The following is a 19,954-nucleotide window of genomic DNA, read 5'->3' on the forward strand; positions in this document are numbered from 1 at the left end:
TTTTAATGTTTGATGCTGTACTGTTTTTAATATTCAGTTGGAAGCCGCCCAGAGTGGCTGGGGAAACCCAGCCAGATGGGCGGGGTATAAATAATAAATTATTATTATTATTATTATTATGTCTGAGAAGCCAAGCTCTTAGGCCCCATGGGAGATAAAGCTACTTACATAGTTTTAAATTAGAGTATCATTATTAGAATCTGTGACAGCTCTCAGCCGTACCATGGGTCCTGTGCCATGTGGGGAAGGGAGATCTGGCGAAACAGAGTGTACCCAGGGATACAAGCAGGATTTCCTGGACCCAGGACACTGTATGTGGATTGGGCCCCCTGCATTGCCCCCCTCACACTGCAGACAATCTGTTGACAAGAACTGCTGCATATGCATATATTTAACCTAGTCTATGTTTCATAGCCCTGAGAGTGACAGCAAAATACCCACAGAAGTCAAACAAAACATTTGCCAACCATGACAAATAAAAATAAGCAAACATATTCCTCTATAGTTAGGTGCAGTTTCACAACTGTGTCCTGCAGTGCCAGTGCATGCTCCTTGGAGGCAGGATCTGTCACCTCCTCTGCAACTCCCCCAAGGCTGCCTCTTGATGAATAGGAGGCAACGCTGGTCTCCTCCCACCTTTGTTCCTAAGGGAGATCTTTCCTCTACCCCCATTATTCCTGATGTAGCTCTTCATTCACCACTTCTTCGCTGGAAGAGGGCATTTTGTGGTTCACCTCAGGTGCCAAAATGTCTTGGGTCAGCCCTGTACTTGAGAGCCAGTGTGGTGTAGTGGTTAAGAGCTGTAGTCTCGTAATCTGGGGAACCGGGTTCGCGTCTCCGCTCCTCCACATGCAGCTGCTGGGTGACCTTGGGCCAGTCACACTTCTTTGAAGTCTCTCAGCCCCACTCACCTCACAGAGTGTTTATTGTGGGGGAGGAAGGGAAAGGAGAATGTTAGCCGCTTTGAGACTCCTGAAGGGGAGTGAAAGGCGGGATATCAAATCCAAACTCTTCTTCTACTACTACTTGCCTGCAGTGCCTCCATCTTGCCAGGATTCAAGCTCAGCTTGCTTTTCCTCATCAATTTCACCACCAAGCCCAGGCAATTGTCCAGTGATTGTAATGCACAGCCCCTCCTGATTCAGATGTTTTGTTTTGTCTTAAATAATTTTTATTATCCTGATTCAGATATTACGGATAAATAGAGCTGTCATCAGCAGACTGATGCCACCTTGCCCTGAAACTCCTAATGACCATTCCCAGCAGCTTCATGTAGATATTAATTGGCACTGGAGAAAAGATAGTCCCATACGGCACCTCATAGTGTAGCCACCAGGGGCCCTTGAAGATTTTACCTTTAATGTGGCCATCTTTTGCACACATTTATGGGTGTGAGCTCTACTGAACACAGCGGGACTTACTTCCAAGTAACCATACATTGGCTTGGGGTCTTGGGCTGTATCTGATGTCCAGAGCCAAAACCTTCCACACACCTGCTAGCACTTTTAGCTTCCTAGTAGTCAAAGAGATTTGTCATTCTGAGAAATGGTCGGGCTCTAAATCTGTTTCCTTTTGTTGATGAACTTTCCAGGTGATGGGTAGTGGGAGGGACGGGACATTTCCCAGTTTGTAATACTCACGAGCCATGTTTCATTTCAGTGAATAATGATCTAATTTGGGGGCCTCGCTCCTCTGAGCAGGACACGAGGCTCTTTCTGCAAGAGCTGTGTGTGTCTTAGCAGAGGGGAAGGAAAAGATGCTCCACCAAGGAGACTGGCTTCTGCAACAGCTGAAAGCCAAGTGTGTATTTAGGGGGGGGGGTGCCTGTGTCTGTTTGGCGGGGCAGCCCCCTTTGGCGGGAAGCAGCCCCCTTTTTTCCTCTCTCCCTCTTTCTGCCGCTTTGCAAGGAAGTGACCGAGCGGAGCGTCCGCGAAGGAGCCTGTTTTCCTTTTGCGAAGGGCCCCACCCCGAGGGCGGAGCCTGCCTTCCTTCCCCTCGCCGCTCGTGTCCCGCCTTTGCTCTCGCCCAGCGCCCATGCCGAGGGCTGCCTTGCGCCAGGTACGTGTCCCGGCAACTCTTCTTCGCAGCTTCCTTCTGGGGAACTAGGGGGACGGGGGCGTCAGCCCTGGTCCTCTCTGAGCGCAGAAGCGTCTCCAGTGGATGCAAGTCGCTTGCTTAGGTCTCAGGAGGGAGCGGGTTTGGGTGCTTTGGAACCGGCCGCGTCCGTGCAAAGACCTCGCTCGCATTAGTGGGATTTTTCTCTTCTCCCGCGTCCCCCCTACCAAACACCCCTTATCCCCATTCATTGTGTGGGGCGGGGGGAGGCCGGGCAGCTGGAGGCAACGAGCATCTTCCTGCTACATGTTGGCTCCCTTGTGCTCCGTGCAGCATGCTCGGCTCCAGCTTCCCTTCTTCCCCGTTTCCATAGAAACACCAGACCATCGTCACCATATAGACTTCAGAATGACACCCGGCAAGGTCCCTTGTGTGTTTCGGGTGGGTGCGTTTGTGTCAAGGTCGGACACGCGTTGGTTGCCTTCTCACGTTCGGTGAGGAGCAGGTGGGGGAGGGAACGGGGTTGCCCAGGAAAGCAGACATTTGTGACATTCTATGGACGGCCGCTTTGCTGAAGTTGCTTTGCCATCCACCAACGGGAGGTGGTGGTTGTCTAAAATAATGAGCTTTGGCTGATGAAATGCAACAGGGTGCTCAAGGAGACGCAGCCTGTCTCTCCCCAGATCGTCGCTTCTACATTTTACAGCCAAGGGAGGAAATGGCTGGTGGAATTGCTGCTTGCCTGTGTGTCAAGTTGTGCCTGAATGAAGGGGCTTTCCCTTGCCTCTGTCAGAATGTTTGCTAGTGCTGCTTAAGACCAGGGTTGAAGAACCTGTGGCTGGCCAAATTTTGTTGCACTCCCGACTCGACTCGACTCAGCCCCAGACCCCTGGCCCCTGATCAGGCATGATGGGAGTTGCAGTCCACTGACAACTGCTGGACCACTAACCCTCTCCCTGAGTTAGACTAAGGTGATGACACAGCTGTTGGAGCAGATGTTTAGGTCCATTGGGGACTGCAGTTCTACAGAATAACATTTGCGTCCGACATGTACAAACAAGGAGAGAAGGATACTCTTGTAAGTAGCCTTATTTCTAAGAGTGTGAGTTACTGTTACTAGCGCTGCTGCTGCTATTTGTTGCTTGGATCTACTTATACCTCCATAAGAGCTAGTTTCTCACTGAAAGGTTTTGATCTTGAAAACGCTTGGAAGCCCCCCTGTCATCCTCCCCCCTTTTGTATTGACCCATAGCTGCAAATGTGTGAAAGATTCCAACTGTGGCAAGGATAAGAGTATGTTTTGTGGATATTTATAAACTGGTCTTTCTGTGTTTTTTTAAAAAAAATATCGTAAGGCATTTTTATACTTTTATTCAGCATTTTTTGTAAAATGTAACAAAAGTGGCAAAGCTACTTATTTATTGTTGTGTGAGCATTCATGGAAGAGAAACTTACTCACCAGTCACATAAAGTTGATAGTGCAGGGGTTTGCTGTTCTTTGGGGCAGAGTTGTGTGTGATGGACATTAAGCTTGACATTAAAATACCTAAAAGTGGTCATGTCACACCTCCATCACTTAACAACTATTAAAAATCGGTAGTTAGACATCCACAGGCTTTTCCTGTGAGGTTTGCCAAAACTTCATCTTCTCAATGGGATGTAAGGTGTTATAATGGATAGATAAATGCAATCTTTAGTAGTCTGCTATTAAAACTAGTCTGCTTAAGTAGTTTGCTATTTATTAAAAAGTGTCTATTTTTACCTTTTTTTTCTTTACAAGCTGAACTTTTTTTTGAATCTATGGTCTTATGACAGGTGTTAGCTTTTGTCCCGAACATCGTCATCATTATTTAAATGGAGATTGCATATGAAAATGATGAAGTTTATAGAGTGGGCTTGTGATAGTTGTGAAGTATACATTTATTTAGGGAAATATTGTGGCAGCTTCCTTCTTACTCCCTATTCTAGACAGAATCTATTTGAAACATTCAGCTTGAGGAAGAGCTGAGGTTAGTTAATTCCCAGGAAATTTGTTGGCCTAAGCGACTTCAAGCTTTCTGATGTATAAGCCTGACAGGTATTTTGTTCTTTATTGCTTCTGATGATTTTGGATCAGGCTGACTTCAATGTTTGTAGAGATGCAGCACACTTTGTCCATGACATTTTCTGAACCTTTTCCATTAAAAAAGCCCAGGGAGCATGTCCTCTAGGTGGAATAGTAGATGTGGACTTGCAAAATGTACCTTATTTATTTTTAAAAGTTGTATTTTTCTCACTTCTTATCAGATGAAGACTAACCATATATAATACTAAACCTTAATATTGTGTGTGTGTATATTCACACACACACCAAGCCATATACAGCCAACAACAGCCCTCACCCCCCACCCTCAATATAGCATTGAACAAATCACCATTCATCAGAGCATGCATGACAGCTGCTTTTAAATTGCTTCCTATTTTAGCTGTCTTTATACAGAAAGCTCTTTGTCCAATATATATGGCAAGCTTAATGCATACAATCTTCTTCTTGCCCAGGGTTCCATAAATCCACTTGCCAGCAGCAAGCACCCCTGATTCTGCCCCACAAGTCCAACATAGATTATTTTTCTGAGGGGCTACTGCATGGTGTGAGGCAGCAGCGAGGCATTGCTAGCAGTGTTCAAAATTAGCCAGGCACCTGGCTATCAGCCACTTGTGGCCAAGTGAAGATGCCTGGGTGCCACCTGGAGTCCTGTGTCCAGTTCTGGGTGCCACAAATTAAGAAGGATATTGAGAAGCTGGAACATGTGCAGAGGAGGGCAACTAGGATGATCAGGGGTCTAGAAGCCAAGCCTTATGAGGAATGATTGAGGGAGTTGGGTTTATTTAGCCTGGAAAAGAGGAGATATGATACCCATCTTCAAATATCTCAAAATATCTCATGGAAGATGGAGCAATCTTGTTTTCTCCTGCTCTGGATGGTAGGAACTGAGCCAGTGGATTCAAGTTACAAGAAAGGAGATTCTGACTAAACATCAGGAAGAGCTTTCTGATGGTAAGAGCTGTTTGACAGTGGAACAGACTCCCTCAGAAGGTGGTGGACTCTCCTTCCTTGGAGGTTTTTAAGCAGAGGTTGGAAGACCATCTGCAATGGATGCTTTAGTTGAGATTCCTGCATTGCAGGGGGTTGGACTAGATGACCCTCAGGATCCCTTCCAACTTTACAATTATATGATTCTGCGATTAAGATATTATGGTGAAATAGAACTGCGTGTCATCAGCATACTGATAGCAATATGATATCATTACGAAACTCCCTAATGATCATTCCCTTCCCAACAATTTCATGTAGATATTAAATAGCACTGGAGATAAGAGAGTCTCCTACAGCACCCCATTGTGTAGCTACCAGGAGGCTCAAAGGCAATGCTATTCTCTGGACTTGGTCCTAAAGGCAGGATTGGAACTGGTGTAATACAGTCAGTGCTGGTCCCAAGGCTAACTACCTGCATGCGTGCCAACACACACACACACACACACACACACACAGAGAGAGAGAGAGAGAGAGAGAGAGAGAGAGAGAGAGAGATGTTTTGTACAAAACAAAATTTATTTTAATTTGCAAGTAATACAAGCATTACCTGTGGATGGTGTATATTAACAAAGGCCACAAAGTTTTTGTTTGACAAAGTTTGCTAAAAGGATAAAATAGGTGGTACTTAGAGAACAGGGTTTTACCCTCATAAGTAAGTTTTAATAAATCTTATTGTAACATTCTGGGTTTGTCTCTCTAGAAATATCTTTTAAGAGCTATAACCTTCTGCTGATATCTGTCAAGAAGCATCATGTCTTTCTATCGGGCACGGCAGCAGAGGGAAAGGAAAGGAAGAAGCACATGGTGCTCACAGTATTGACCTTGAAAGTGAAATGAAGAGCTAGCATTGGAAATAAAGCAATAGGGAGTGTTGTGCAGCTCTTATAGAAAGTAAACATGATCCCCTTGTGGGTGTTCAGATGGGGGGGGGGGACCCAAACTCCTTTAACACTTATTGTTTGGAAATGGCAACATTTCTATGTTCAAGTTTCTGAAGTGGAGCTTTAATGGGAAAAGGGTAGAAATAGATCATATTTTAAACTATTTCATATATTTCCTATCCAAGGTTTTAGAGTCTGCAGAGGTAACCAATTTAAAGTGCTTTTTCAAGGTGTTCCTTTTTGGTCTTGTCAGCACTGTGTCATTGGCAGCTAAGAGCAAATGTTCTGAAAATGTTTGTCTGCTTTATCAAAACGCATGCAGTGACCTCTTAACAGGGCCTGCATCCATTAAGGGTATTAGTAACATGTATCTTTGTGTGTTCCTGCCAACCTAGCAGTTCGAAAGCACGTCAAAGTGCAAGTAGATAAATAGGTACCGCTCCTGCGGGAAGGTAAATGACGTTTCCGTGCACTGCTCTGGTTCGCCAGAAGCGGCATAGTCATGCTGACCACATGACCAGCTGTACGCCAGCTCCCTCGGCCAATAAAGCAAGATGAGCGCCGCAACCCCAGAGTCGGCCACGACTGGACCTAATGGTCAGGGGCCCCTTTACCTTTACTATCCTTGTGTGTGTGTCTGGAAAATGTCACATTTTCTTATCTTTTTTTAATGAGCAAAGTTTTAAAATGTAGCTTTATATAGCTGCTTTCTATACTTCCCGTATTTCCCTTCATCTGTAAAAAAAATCAACCCCTGCTATAATCTGGAATGTGTGTTGGACCCTAAAATATAATCAAGATCAAAGGATCAAAGAAGGGTATGACCCAGTGACCATAGACTACCCCATAAGTAGTGCTACATTTCAGACATGGTCCCAATATTGCTATGTATCATCTAATGTTAATTTTGTGAGATTTGCTTTTTGTGAGGGTGACATTAAATACGTTGCTGCTCTTGGGTAGAAAAGAGTTGGATTCATCACAGTAACACGAGTTTAACCTTTTTATAAAAAAAGTTTTCTCATCTTTTTTGCAGTTAACTTTCCGAATTGTTTGGATTGCTTTCTGAAGGCTTTGCATTGCCGCCTTAAATCATGGACATCGCTGGGTTTCTGAAGTCTCAATTCATTTGCCACCTCCTTATCAGTTATGTATTTATAGTGTCGGGACTGATAATCAACTTCATTCAACTCTTCACATTAATCCTCTGGCCGTTCAACAAGCAACTTTTCAGGAAGGTCAATTGCAAGCTGGCTTATTGCATTTCAAGCCGTAAGACATTTTTATACCTTTTATTTCTGTTGTGTTGTGGGAGGGTGAATTTTAAATGCGTAAAGCATTCCATGTTGCTTTTGCCAGATGTGTGTTGGGACATATGTTTCATCCTACTTTGGGGGGGGGGGGCGAGGAAGAATCTCCTAGTTGTTCCTAAATCAATAACATGATTGTGGCACACACAAAAGCCATGTAGAAGTGTCTTCCAAGTTTAGCAACGGTGCCAAGTTTTACTGTGATTATGAAGATAGTGATGAATAACTTCTACAAATCACAGGATGAATTTCTTTGGATACCACAAAGACTAATACAGCTGCATTTGTTACAGCCATATAAAATATCACAAAGTACTGAGCAATTACATTATCGTCGCTTTTGGGTTTCCCTTGGACGAACAGAGCTTGTGTTTTTTTGTCTCTAATGGTTAGGCTGCAGATAGTTGAGCTTCTTTTCTTCCCACACTCTGCTCTCCTCAATTTCCTAAGTATATATTATTGAGCAGCTTCCCCTTTCTACTCATGCAAACCTTTGTTATTGGCAGAGGGTTCCAACTGGATACATCTCTACAGATTTGCACAATGAGGGCTTTTCAGTCTATGTTTCAAACACAAGTGGATTAGAAAAATGAAACTGTTCTGCATAATTGTTGTTGAATTCCAGGTTCTAAGGATTTTCTGCCATTCTGTTTTTGGCTTCTAAATGTCACAGAACGACTGTAAGTAACAAAGCGTCCATGCAGAGTGTCTGTGAGTGGCATGTACTATGCACATGAGTTACAATCACATACCACTGTGCAGTTCAAAAATTTCCTTTTTGTAAAAAACAACAACCTAGTTAGGAGATAGGTTGTGGGCTGCCAGCAATGCTAAATTTCTAACAAACTCTATCTTCTGTGATAGCTTTAATGAAGCAAAGTAAGAGATTGTCACAAGATATGTCCAGCCCATGGAAACAGCAAAAGTGGTTTGAAACCATTTTATCACAAAGAGAAGCTGGTGGGAACCAGGGGGCACACACAACTACCTCACAGTCTCTTAACTGGTTAAATGGCAGCCTACATTCTAGTTGCATGAGTCTTGAATTGGCTGCTTTCAAAAATGCCCTGTTTCCCCCCCCCCCCCGCTCCCAAAGAAACCTTGAACTCAAGGGACTCTTCCTCTATCTGAAACAGTCTGTCTCTAGAGAGACAGACAAGAGCCGAAGTCTGTGAATAATCTCAATAGCGGGTATCGGGCTCCCTGGTGGCCACTTTCAGAGGAGTGATTTTTCTCCCCCACAGCCTGCTTTGATGACAGGTGTGCTTGCCTTTCTAAGAGAACCAAAGGGATAGTGTGTGTGTGTGTGTGTGTGTGTGTGTGTGTGTGTGTGTGTGGCGCGGGTGTTAGTTGTCTTGGTTCCTAATTTTCTTTCTGAATAAATAAAGACGATGCCAATAGCTATTCTTGTGTGCTTCAAAGGGATGTTATTAAATCTCGGGATCAAATTACACTGTACAAATTATGACATTTGGATAGATGCAATGAAATCATTCTCCAGTGAATGGCAAAGCTCCTTGGTCTTAACCAGGGGCTGAGTGGAGAGTTTAGAATACTTGCCCTTGGAGGAGGAAAAAATAGAAAAGGGAGTGACGGTAAAAAGAATAATTTTTGCAACAGGTTTTTTGAAACTCCAGTAGAATAATGGTTAAACAAATAGTTAAGTTGACCAATAAAAAGGGAATAGTCTTTAGCAGATGTGAAGTATCAAAATTATCTCTCACAATAATGTAACATATGGCTGTTTAAATACTGATGGCAGAATATTAGAATATGCTGAATGAAGTTTTTGTATACGAAGCTCGAAATGGAGACTCTGTTATGTGTTGTAAGTCGGGGAATGGTGCTATTTAACCTATTCATAGGTAATTTATAGTCTGTGGGTAAGCGATGAGGAATCAAAGTCTGTAGTCGAAACCATGTTATGTGGAAAGTAAAATCCAAAGCAAATACTGAAGAACCCAAGAAAGTTCTCTCCTCAAGCTTAGATCCAGAAAATGGCAAGGGAAATCTAAAGTGGTGCAAGGACTATTTTTCTATGTTGTTTCAGTTTGTGAGTGCATATCAGATTTCCTTATTGTGGAAACATAACAGTGCCTGTAATGTTAATAGAGAAGAAAAAGACATTGTTGCACAAATGAGAGGATTGTTATTTTCCCGTTTGACCTCTTCTACACACACCTTAGTTGAAAAATGTTATAGTTTTTTCAAATTATCTATGTTTTATTTTTGGCATTAGGTAGACTACTTTTTCATTTGAGCTTATATTTGTATATTGGCATGGTTAAAACTAAATGTTAGATTTGGAAGCCTTTAGTGATTGAGAGGACTTGATCTCTGACTGAAGTTCGCCAGGTGTGGGCATTTAAAACACTGACATTCTGCTTGCCTTCCTTCTGCCTCCTTTTCAGTAGCCTTTGGATATATATTTAGTGCTAAATAACAAGGTAAGTGTTTAAAATAGGGTTTCACCTACTGCATATGGAGTCAGGAGGATCTAATAAGCCCCTAGTTTAAATGGGATTGGGAAATAAAGAAACATAAAGGGAAAAAACCAATTCTTAATTAGCTCAGCAAGACTCCTGCTTGCCTTATGGTGGCTAATCTTGATTACATGACTGCATGGGGGTTACCCTAAACCAGGGGTAGGCAACCTAAGGCCCGGGGGCCGGATGTGGCCCAATTGCCTTCTCAATCTGGCCCGTGAATGGTCCGGGAATCAGTGTGTTTTTACATGAGCAGAATGTGTCCTTTTATTTAAAATGCATCTCTGGGTTATTTGTGGGGCCTGCCTGGTGTTTTTACATGAGTAGAATGTGCACTTTTATTTCAAATGTATATCTGGGTTATTTGTGGGGCATAGGAATTCGTTCATATTTTTTTTCAAAATATAGTCCGGCCCCCCACATGGTCTGAGGGACGGTGGACCGGCCCATTGGCGAAAAAGGTTGCTGATCCCTGCCCTAAACTATCAGGGATGCGGGTGGCGCTGTGGCCTAAACCACTGAAGCTCTGAGGCTTGCTGATCAGGAGGTCGTGGTTCGAATCCCCACGACGGGGTGAGCTCCTGTTGCTCTGTCCCAGCTCCTGCCAACCTAGCAGATAGAAAGCATGTCAGTGTAAGTAGATAAAAAGGTACCGCTGCGGCGGGAAGATAAATGGTGTTTCCATGTGCTCTGGTTTCCATTGCGGTGTTCCATTGCACCAGAAGTGGTTTAGTCCTGCTGGCCACATGACCCGGACAGCTGCCTGTGGACAAATGCTGGCTCCCTCGGCCTGAAAGTGAGATGAGCATCGCAACCCCATAGTCGCCTTTGACTGGACTTAACCGTCCAGGGTTCCTTTACCTTACCCTAAACTATCAAACTGGGGGGAATTGCTGTGATAAGTGACAATGCATCCCAACATGGTATCAGCCTCAATCTTATGCTGGTGGAAAGGAAGGAGGTGGATTGGGGTTAAAGGGAGAAATGTGTGTAAGCACCTGTGTTCTAAGCAAGTAAGAGCATTGGTGTGTATAGGGAGAGGAATTGTGTGTGTGTATTAATGACTCTGGGCTTATGAATCAGAGGATCATCTAGTTCAACCCCCTGCAATGCAGGAATATGCAGCGACCCCTTAAGGGGATCGAACCCTCAGCCTTGGTGTTATCAGCACCACACACGCTGTAACCAACTTTGTGAGGTTGCCTGTTTGATATAACACTGGATTGGTGTTCCTTTATTTTTCAGGGAAGCATTTGAACTTTTCTGTCCCTCTCTCATTTTGTACCTTCCCTTCTGTTTGACTTTGAAATCTCTCTCTCTCTCTCTCTCAAACTCTGTAGCATCAGGAATGAGATTTCCTAAACGGTATTTTATCCCAGTTATAGTCTTCTGGTGTGTGTGTGTGTGTGTGTGTGTATTTTGAAAAGATACTGAAAATATGTAGCATATACCGTATTCCCCACAATACCGTCTGGTTGACTTCTCTGGAAATAGCTATTTTCAGATCAATTGCTGGGATGTTGCTATGAAAACGTTTTCCATCTCAGTGTAGCGGTGATCTCAGGCGATGTCTGCAGCCAGCCAGATGAAGCTTTTAATGAAAATGGTAGTTTTTCTGGGGAATGGGAAGGGTGTGCCCAGCATACGATTTGGCTTACATAAAATGTCTCTCTCCGTATCATAACAGGGTAATAAAATATGGAGCTCCAAAGCTTTTAGAATATTGGAAGTTATGTGCAAATGGGAATCTCCTTTGTGTGCTCTAAAACACATTCTAGTACCTGTCATACTACATGACATAAATGGAACAACCAAAATGGAAAATTCTTCAGGGTAAATTTCTTTATGTAGATGTAGAGCCATTCATGCTGAAGAAACAAGTTAGGCTAGGCATGACAGCAGTACATGTTTTGTCTAGAGGTGTTACTTGTGACATTTGAAGTGGCAGAGCTGGAGAGTAGTAAAACTCAGCCAGTCCTCCCTTAAGGTAGTAAGGAAAGGTTAGCAGAATGCTTAAAATATTTGTCATTGGAGCAAACATATGTCCCACTTTGTGCAATCTTCTGAAAAGGTTTATTTGGCTGTTTTAAGGAATTGGAAAAAAAATAGCCTGGCAACTTCCAAGATCTATTTTCTAGTTATGCCACATTAATTCTGGCTTAAGGGATGGGGAAAAGAGGCCAGCTCTTCAAATGTATCTAAATTGTTCAACATAGCTGAGATAATTTATGTCGGCTAATTAGGCTGCTGTCCTAGTTTAACTCTGTGAAGTTGTCTCTCTCTTTCTTTCTCTACTTTTCCCTGTGAGTTCTTATAAGACAGTGTTGCTCATGAACTTGGAGGTAAAACTGCTATTACAGAATCATTTATTCATCTCAATATACAGTGGTACCTCAGTCTGTTTTTAACCTGAAACTGTTCTTAACCTGAAGCACCACGTTAGCTAATGGGGCCTCCTGCTGCTTCCGCGCTGCCGGAGCACGATTTCTGTTCTCATCCTGAAGCAAAGTTCTTAACCTGAAGCAATATTTCTCGGTTAGCGGAGTCTGTAACCTGAAGTGTATGTAACCTGAAGCGTATGTAACCTGAGGTACCACTGTATGAGTGTTGTGCTTGAAGCTAAAGTGTGTATCCTCAATAATCTGACAGGAAATTGGGCAATCTGATATCTTTCTTTAAAACCTTTACTTGAAGTCAGTGGTAGTAAGCTCCTGGATTGTGTTGGTTTTGAAGATGCTCATCTCCTCCACTCCATCCCATGTGTAGTGAAGGTTTTACTGTAAATAATAAGGTTTAATTAATGCTCCTTGAATTTTTATCCCTTAAAAAAAAACATGACCGCAAATGAGTGCGTGTTGTTGCATTTTTCTTGTACTCTTTTCTCATTCATGGGCTCATAGATAAACTGAATAAACAACAATTACTTGGCAAATAATTACTCATCCCTGAAGGCGCTGATTGAATACAGCAGGGGAGCAAAAGTTGCAGTGGTAAAAACATTATTTGGCTGGTAGTGTGGATGTAGAAAGCAGGAGAAGGTTGTTGAACACTCTTCTGTGTTTTGGCACATACTGGTTTAGGACACAACAGGGAACAGCAATGCATCTGAGCTAAATACCACATGATTTCATGTGGTATATAGTCTTCTGAGGGTGCCTTTCACATTACATTTAAACACATGCATTTTGTTTTTTAACTGCTCTGCATTACATCCCTTGTTTGAAACACTAGCCATGACCAGGAACTACATGTGATGAGGATTACTTGGGAGGAGTACAGGGAATACAACCTTCACCCTATTTTCTGCCCTTCATGAGAATGAGGCTGAAGGGCTGAAGCGGTGAGCCTCAGTTAACAGTTAAAGATTTGGAGGCAAACAAATCCAGGGAGAGTTGCTATATTTATTTATTTAATTAACCTACATACCACTCTTCAACAGAAAATATCAAGGTGGTTTTATAATAAAATATTTATTCTTTTTTAAAAACAACAACATTCAAAGCAGTGGCAGCTTTTCTTTTTTGTGGATGGTATACAAAATGGACTTTTTGGCTATGACAGCATCTTCCCTTGTCCTCTCCCACATCACTGTGTTCAAAATATTCACCTCAATACCTGGAGTGTGGGGGTGATGGTAGCTTGTACGACACACATGCTAATAAACCAGTAGAATGCAAGTTTAAAATGCAACATGAGGAGCAAAGCCATCAGTTAAATAAACAGATAAATCTGAATCCCTTAATTCTGAGACCTGAATCATTCATGGTACTAAATTTGTGTCTGTTCGAATAAAGTCTTCTAAGCTTTGGCATAATGGAGTTGTGGGATTCCTGTTTATGGTACCCACTTTCTTTTGCTCCCCCCTTCTGAAGAAGCTTGAGTACAAAGAGTGCTGTTTACAGAAGGATAATTATGCAGTCATTTTACTATTCTGCAGAGTAACACCTGATTTAAATGTCATTTTTTTCAAGTGCACTTGAGAGAACTATTTTGAGCTTCAGTCGGGGTTGATATTCTATGTGGCTTTAATCCTTAGTAGGGGAAATGCTTTTTGTTTTGCTTTTGTGCATTCACGGTTGTTTCAGGCACTAAAATCAAATGTTGTTTGAAGTTTCTGTATCCAAGTTCTGAAGAAGGCGATTCGTGCTGACTCTTGACAGTGTATAATTTCATGTCTGAACACTCTTTTGATACATTTTTAAAATACGTACCAAAATATTAAATATCTATAGTAGGCTGATGGCAAATGTCCCTTTCTTGGGAAAGAAGCTTGAGGGAAGTGGTGGGCAACCAGATCCAAGCACTCTTAGATGCGGCTAATTTTTCTAGATCTGCTTCTTTTGGTCTGGTTTTGGCAGTGAGGGAAAAAAACCATTTGTTGCCTAGTGGGATTCCTTCTATCAGGAGAAAGATGTGGGGAAGGTGACCCTTTTGATCTCTCCTTGATCTTTTAGTGGTTTCTGATACTATTGATCTTCATATCCATCAGGAACAGTTGTCTGAGGCGGCAGTACTGCAGTGCAATGGTTCCATTTATACCTGGATGGCTGTCTCCAAAAAACCGTGCTGGGGGATTTCTGCTTTACCCCATGCATTTGCATTTTTGGGTTCCATCTTTATCCCCCATGCTTTTTAGCATTAAATAAGTAAGCTAGATCAGCTAGGGACTTGGAGTCTGTTGTCATCAGTATGCAATTGGCACACTGCTCTTCCTGCTTCATCTCTCCAGGAGTGTAGTGTGAAATGTAAAGGAGAAGGTTTTGGGTGGGTGGGTGGTTAATTTTTTTTTCTTGCTCGGCCAAGTTCTGTAGTTCAACTGAGATTCTAATAAGTTGCTATTCCTGATTCATATATCCATTCCCGCCTCCCTTTCTTCTTTCTGGTATGTATGTAGGGACGCAGGTGGCGCTGTGGGTTAAACCACAGAGCCTAGGACTTGCCAATTGTTTCCCAACCTTGTGCCTCCAGCTGTTTTTGGCCTACAATTCCCATCATCCCTTGCCACTGGTCTTGCTAGTCAGGGATGATGGGAGTTGTAGGCCAAAAACATCTGGAGGCACAAGGTTGGGAAACACTGGAAGGTTGGCAGTTCGGATCCCCGTGACAAGGTTACTTTTTATAACAGTCCTGGAGGTTTTGTTAAATAGGATCAGAGGGGACCAATTGGTTAAAGGAGTTCAGGTCGGAGCCAGAAATTACAAATTAAGGGCATTCGCAGATGACCTTGTATTGACTTTGCAACAGCCAGATACTAGTACTAAAAGAGTATTAGAACTAATTGAGATATTTGGTCAAGTAGCAGGATTTAAACTGAATAAGCAAAAAACTAAAGTGTTGGAGAAAAATCTAACAATGGCAGAAAAAGAGACGTTTCAGAGTGAAACAGGTTTAGTAATAACAAAAAAAGTGAAGTACCTGGGTGTGAACCTGACTTCTAAAAATGTGAATTTATTTAAAGACAATTATGACAAATGTTGGACAGAGGTGAAGAAAGATCTAGAAATATGGTCAAGGTTGAGACTTTCCTTGTTAGGCCGAATTGCTGTCATCAAGATGAATGTATTGCCTAGAATGTTGTTTTTATTTCAGACACTCCAGATCCTGGACAAAATGGACTGTTTCAAGAGGTGGCAAAAAGACATATCAAAATTTGTCTGGCAGGGCAAAAAGCCCAGAATAAACTTTAAGATCTTAACTGATGCAAAAGACAGAGGGGGGTTTGCCCTGCCGGACTTGAGACTCTATTATGAATCGGCAGCGTTCTGCTGGCTGAAACAATGGCTGCTTCTTGAGAACACAGACATTTTGGATCTGGAAGGGTATGACAATAGATTTGGTTGGCATGCATATATATGGTATGACAAGGTAAAAATACATAAAGGTTTTAAAAACCATATTGTCAGGAAAGCACTATACAATGTTTGGATAAGATATAAAGATCTATTGGAAAGTAAAACTCCCAGGTGGCTATCACCAATGGAAGCTAAAGAGACAAAAAAACTTAATATGGAGTCCAAATGGCCAAAATATTGTGAAATTTTAGAGCAAGATGGTGAAAGGGTTAAATTACAGAGTTACGACAAATTAAAGTCTAAAGTACGAGATTGGTTGCACTACCTTCAGATAAACGAGGTATTCAAACAGGACAGGAAAATAGGTTTTCAGATGGAGAGGTCGAAATTGGAAACAGAATTGTTAGAACCCAATACTAAGAATTTGTCAAGAATGTATAATTTGCTGCTGAAATGGAATACACAAGATGAAACAGTAAAATCAGTTATGATCAAATGGGCACAAGACATAGGTCATGACATTATGTTTGATGACTGGGAAAGGTTATGGAATACTGGTGTTAGATTTACGGCTTGTAATGCTTTGAGAGAAAACATAATGAAAATGATCTACAGGTGGTACATGACCCCAGTCAAATTAGCAAAAATTTATCATCTGCCCAATAATAAATGTTGGAAATGTAATGAGACTGAAGGTACTTTCTATCACCTTTGGTGGACCTGCCCGAAGATTAAAGCCTACTGGGAAATGATCTATAATGAAATTAAAAAGATCCTTAAATGGACATTTTCTAAAAAACCAGAGGCTTTTCTCCTGGGCATGGTGGGCCAATTGGTGCCAAGGAAGGACAGAACTTTTTTTATGTATGCTACCACAGCAGCAAGAATTCTTCTGGCAAAGTATTGGAAGACGCAGCAGCTACCCACTCTGGAAGAATGGCAAGCGAAGGTGATTGACTACATGGGAATGGCAGAGATGACCGGCAGAATCCGTGACCAGGGGAGTGAGACAGTGGAAGAAGATTGGAAGAAATTTAAAATATACCTTAAAAATTGTTGTAACATTCAGGAGTGCTGAGATGTTATGGTGTTAAGAAACAGAGAATTGCAGCTGTAAATCATGAATTTAAGGGAATTATAAAGAAGATGAGTTAATTAATTAAATGGAGGGTTGCTGTTAAAAGGAAAAATAAGGATGCAGAAAAAGGGAGGTATGGGGAAGTCCGGGAAATAAGGTGAAGGAAAATGAGTTTATGAAATTATACATGTTTATTTGTTTGTATGTTTTATTTTGTTTTATTGTTTGTGTTATTACATGTTTGGAAAATTAATAAAAATTATTTAAAAAAAAAAAAAAGACAAGGTGAGCTCCCGTTGCTCGGTCCCTGCTCCTGCCAACCTAGCAGTTTGAAAGCATGTCAAAGTGCAAGTAAATAAATAGGTACCGCTCCGGCGGGAAGGTTTCCATGCGCTGCACTGGTTTGCCAGAAGCAGCTTAGTCATGCTGGCCACATGACCTGGAAGCTGTACGCCGGCTCCCTCGGCCAGTAAAGCGAGATGAGCCCCACAACCCCAGAGTCATCCACGACTGGACCTAACAGTCAGGGGTCCCTTTACCTTGTATGTATGTATGTATGTATGTATGTATGTATGTATGTATGTGTATTTTATATACTGCCCTATATCCAGAGGTCTCAGGGCGGTTCACACAACAAAATCAGAATATAAAATCGCAAAATATATAATAAAAATTAAAAACAACCCAATACCCCCCCCAAACCCCCACATTTTAAAAGGGCCATTTTGTTAACCATTTCGAACTAAGTTCATCTTGGAGAACCATAACTGTGGGGTAGGGGACAAAAGCAACGGACAGGGGAATGAGTCCCCCCCCACACTTTTAAATTGTCCCACCTCCACAAAAAACACATTTAAATTATGTGGCACAACCATTGTTTGGGATACAGGTCTATTTACCCCTTAAATTTTATAATTCACTTTGGGTAAGAAATACTTTTGTTCTAGGAAAAAATCAAAGTTGGGCTATTTTAAAAATAAATAAATAAATTGAGTGGCACTGACAGTAGTACCATAGCAGTCTTATCTCAAAAGCTTTTAAGCTGTTCTTGCCTGAATGCATGTTTTCCCCCCATGGGAATCTATTGCAAAAGATCAGTTCCTAGTTACCTTGCTTGTCAGCTGTCTCCATTCCTGAGATCTGTCTTCTGTTCCACACTATTCACAGTCATATAAAAGGGTAGGTGAAAAATAAAAGAACCCCACAGAAAACTAAATCCAGGACCTCAGTTGGTTAGAGTGTGACTCTGAAAACACCAGGGTCCTGGGGGTTGGATCCCTGTACAGTGGTATTTTGGGTTAAGTACTTAATTCGTTCCGGAGGTCCGTTCTTAACCTGAAACTGTTCTTAACCTGAGGTACCACTTTAGCTAATGGGGCCTCCCACTGGCACCACGCAATTTCTGTTCTCATCCTGAAGCAAAGTTCTTAACCTGAGGTACTATTTCTGGGTTAGGGGAGTCTGTAACCTGAAGCATCTGTAACCTGAAGCGTATGTAACCCGAGGTACCACTGTATATTCCTGCATATTCCTGCATTGCAGGGGGTTGAACTACATGAACCTCTGGGTCCCTTCCAGCTCTACAATTCTATGATTCTATGACCTAAGTCCTTCACCCAGCGCTTTTAAAGGGATATAATGATCTCTATGTTTCCTACAACCAGGCCGCCTTTGTGTATAATTGTATTTGGTTTGTTGGTGCTTCAGGATTCTGCTTAGACAATAATTATCCATTTTCACCTTGGGCTCCTTTGGTAGGAAGGACAGGATATAAATATAAGAAATATATAAATATGTTCTGAGGAATCAAGAATGAATACTCTAACAAAACCTCTGGTTATGTTATAAATGTGTATTCGTTGATTTGTTTGTTTGTTCCAGAATTGGTGATGTTGCTGGAATGGTGGTCGGGCACAACTTGTACCCTCTACACGGATCCCCAGAATTATGAAAAGTACGGGACAGAGAATGCCATAGTAATCCTTAATCACAACTTTGAAATTGACTTTCTCTGTAGCTGGAACTTTTGCGAAAGATTTGGAGTCTTAGGGGTGAGTCTTGACTAGTATTTCAACCAATTGCCCTTTACAGGAACTCTATGAAGCAAATCGGAGGTCACTTAGATTTCGGGCTGTGTCTTTGTGCATCTTCTTTTTTTTAATTGGCATTTTTATAACTTTTATTGGCTTGGAAGAGTAGAACTAGTTGAAGAAAAGGATGAGCTCAATGTTGCATGGTAGTATATCACAGGTTATGCAGACCTGATATATATATATATCAAACCTACCAATCAGTTGTATACTGTGGCCAGCTAAGTGCTTGCCAATCTCCTGTTTGAGTAATCTCAAGCAAGAAACAAAACCAAGATATTTATCCCCTTCTTCATAAGATACTGTACTAGGTGGGTGGACTGTGAACAAGTTGCATGTCCCTGCTTTGTAATAGTAATGATTAATTCAAAGCACAGCGACCAGGGTGTTGTCTGGCTGAGGGCATTTGGAGCACATTGCTTCAATGTTATTCCAGTGATGCTCTCACCAAAGAGATGCATGAATGTATATAAAAAAGTGTACAGGTGTCTCTTTAATTATCCCCCCTCTTGTTACAGATATATTGCCTTTTATTTAAATAAACTATTCTCTTCTGCCTTTTCTTCTGTTTTTCAGAGTTCCAAAGTACTTGCAAAGAAAGAGCTTGCTTCTATGCCAATCATTGGCTGGATGTGGTACTTCCTTGAGATAGTTTTCTGCACGCGAAAGTGGGAGGAAGATCGGAAAAATGTCGTGCAAGCCCTACTCAATCTCCGGGATTATCCTGAAAACTTCTGGGTAAAACACTTGGCAGTAGAGTAGAAAACATATATTTTCAGGAGGCACAAAAACCATTAAAATGTAATAACTCTGAATTTGGAACATAAATACTCTTTTACCCTTTTTCAGGGAACCCCTTCCACACCAGCTGATTTGCCAAAGAACTCCAGCATTTTAGAGGCTTGTGTGGTTGTTCTAGGACAAGGGTGGCCAACAGGAGACCTGTAGGCTGTATCTGGCCTGTACTTTAGCTTTCTCCAGTCCCCTCCACCATTTTGGGCTGGCAAGCTGCCGCTATGCACTTGACAGGCACCAAAAAGATGAACTCTCATTTGCAGCTTAGAATGGTGCTTGTCAGGTGAGCAGCAGTCCTGATTTTTTAGTTTGTTTTGCTTTTCTTTTTGGCTGGGCAGTGCAGTGCAGCTGCCCAAGAGATTTTGCATAGGAAGTGATCCTGGATGGATCA

The 19,954-nt window shown here is 42.0% G+C and overlaps 1 protein-coding gene across 9 annotated transcripts in view; it reads left to right on the top strand.

Moving 5' to 3' along the window:
* Nucleotides 1–19,954, top strand: part of AGPAT4 (1-acylglycerol-3-phosphate O-acyltransferase 4) — a 64,910-nt gene that overhangs the window by 23,486 nt on the left and 21,470 nt on the right. For 5 of the 9 annotated variants that reach the window (XR_003705943.2, XR_013392211.1, XR_013392212.1 and 2 more), the window contains exons 1-4: nt 1,986–2,058; nt 7,049–7,284; nt 18,560–18,729; nt 19,345–19,506. Coding sequence is in view for 5 of the 9 variants with exons in the window: in XM_077925848.1 (XP_077781974.1) it covers nt 7,107–7,284; nt 18,560–18,729; nt 19,345–19,506 (510 nt within the window). In the remaining 4 variants the exon portion in view is untranslated. Of the gene's footprint in view, nt 1–1,985; nt 2,059–2,946; nt 5,093–7,048; nt 7,285–9,612; nt 10,442–18,559; nt 18,730–19,344; nt 19,507–19,954 lie in introns of those variants that run through there. The other 4 variants (XM_077925849.1, XM_028723842.2, XM_077925850.1 and 1 more) reach the window with 4 other exon arrangements.

This window comes from Podarcis muralis, chromosome 3, assembly GCF_964188315.1.
Source record: "Podarcis muralis chromosome 3, rPodMur119.hap1.1, whole genome shotgun sequence".
NCBI classification, from domain to species: Eukaryota; Metazoa; Chordata; class Lepidosauria; order Squamata; family Lacertidae; genus Podarcis; species Podarcis muralis.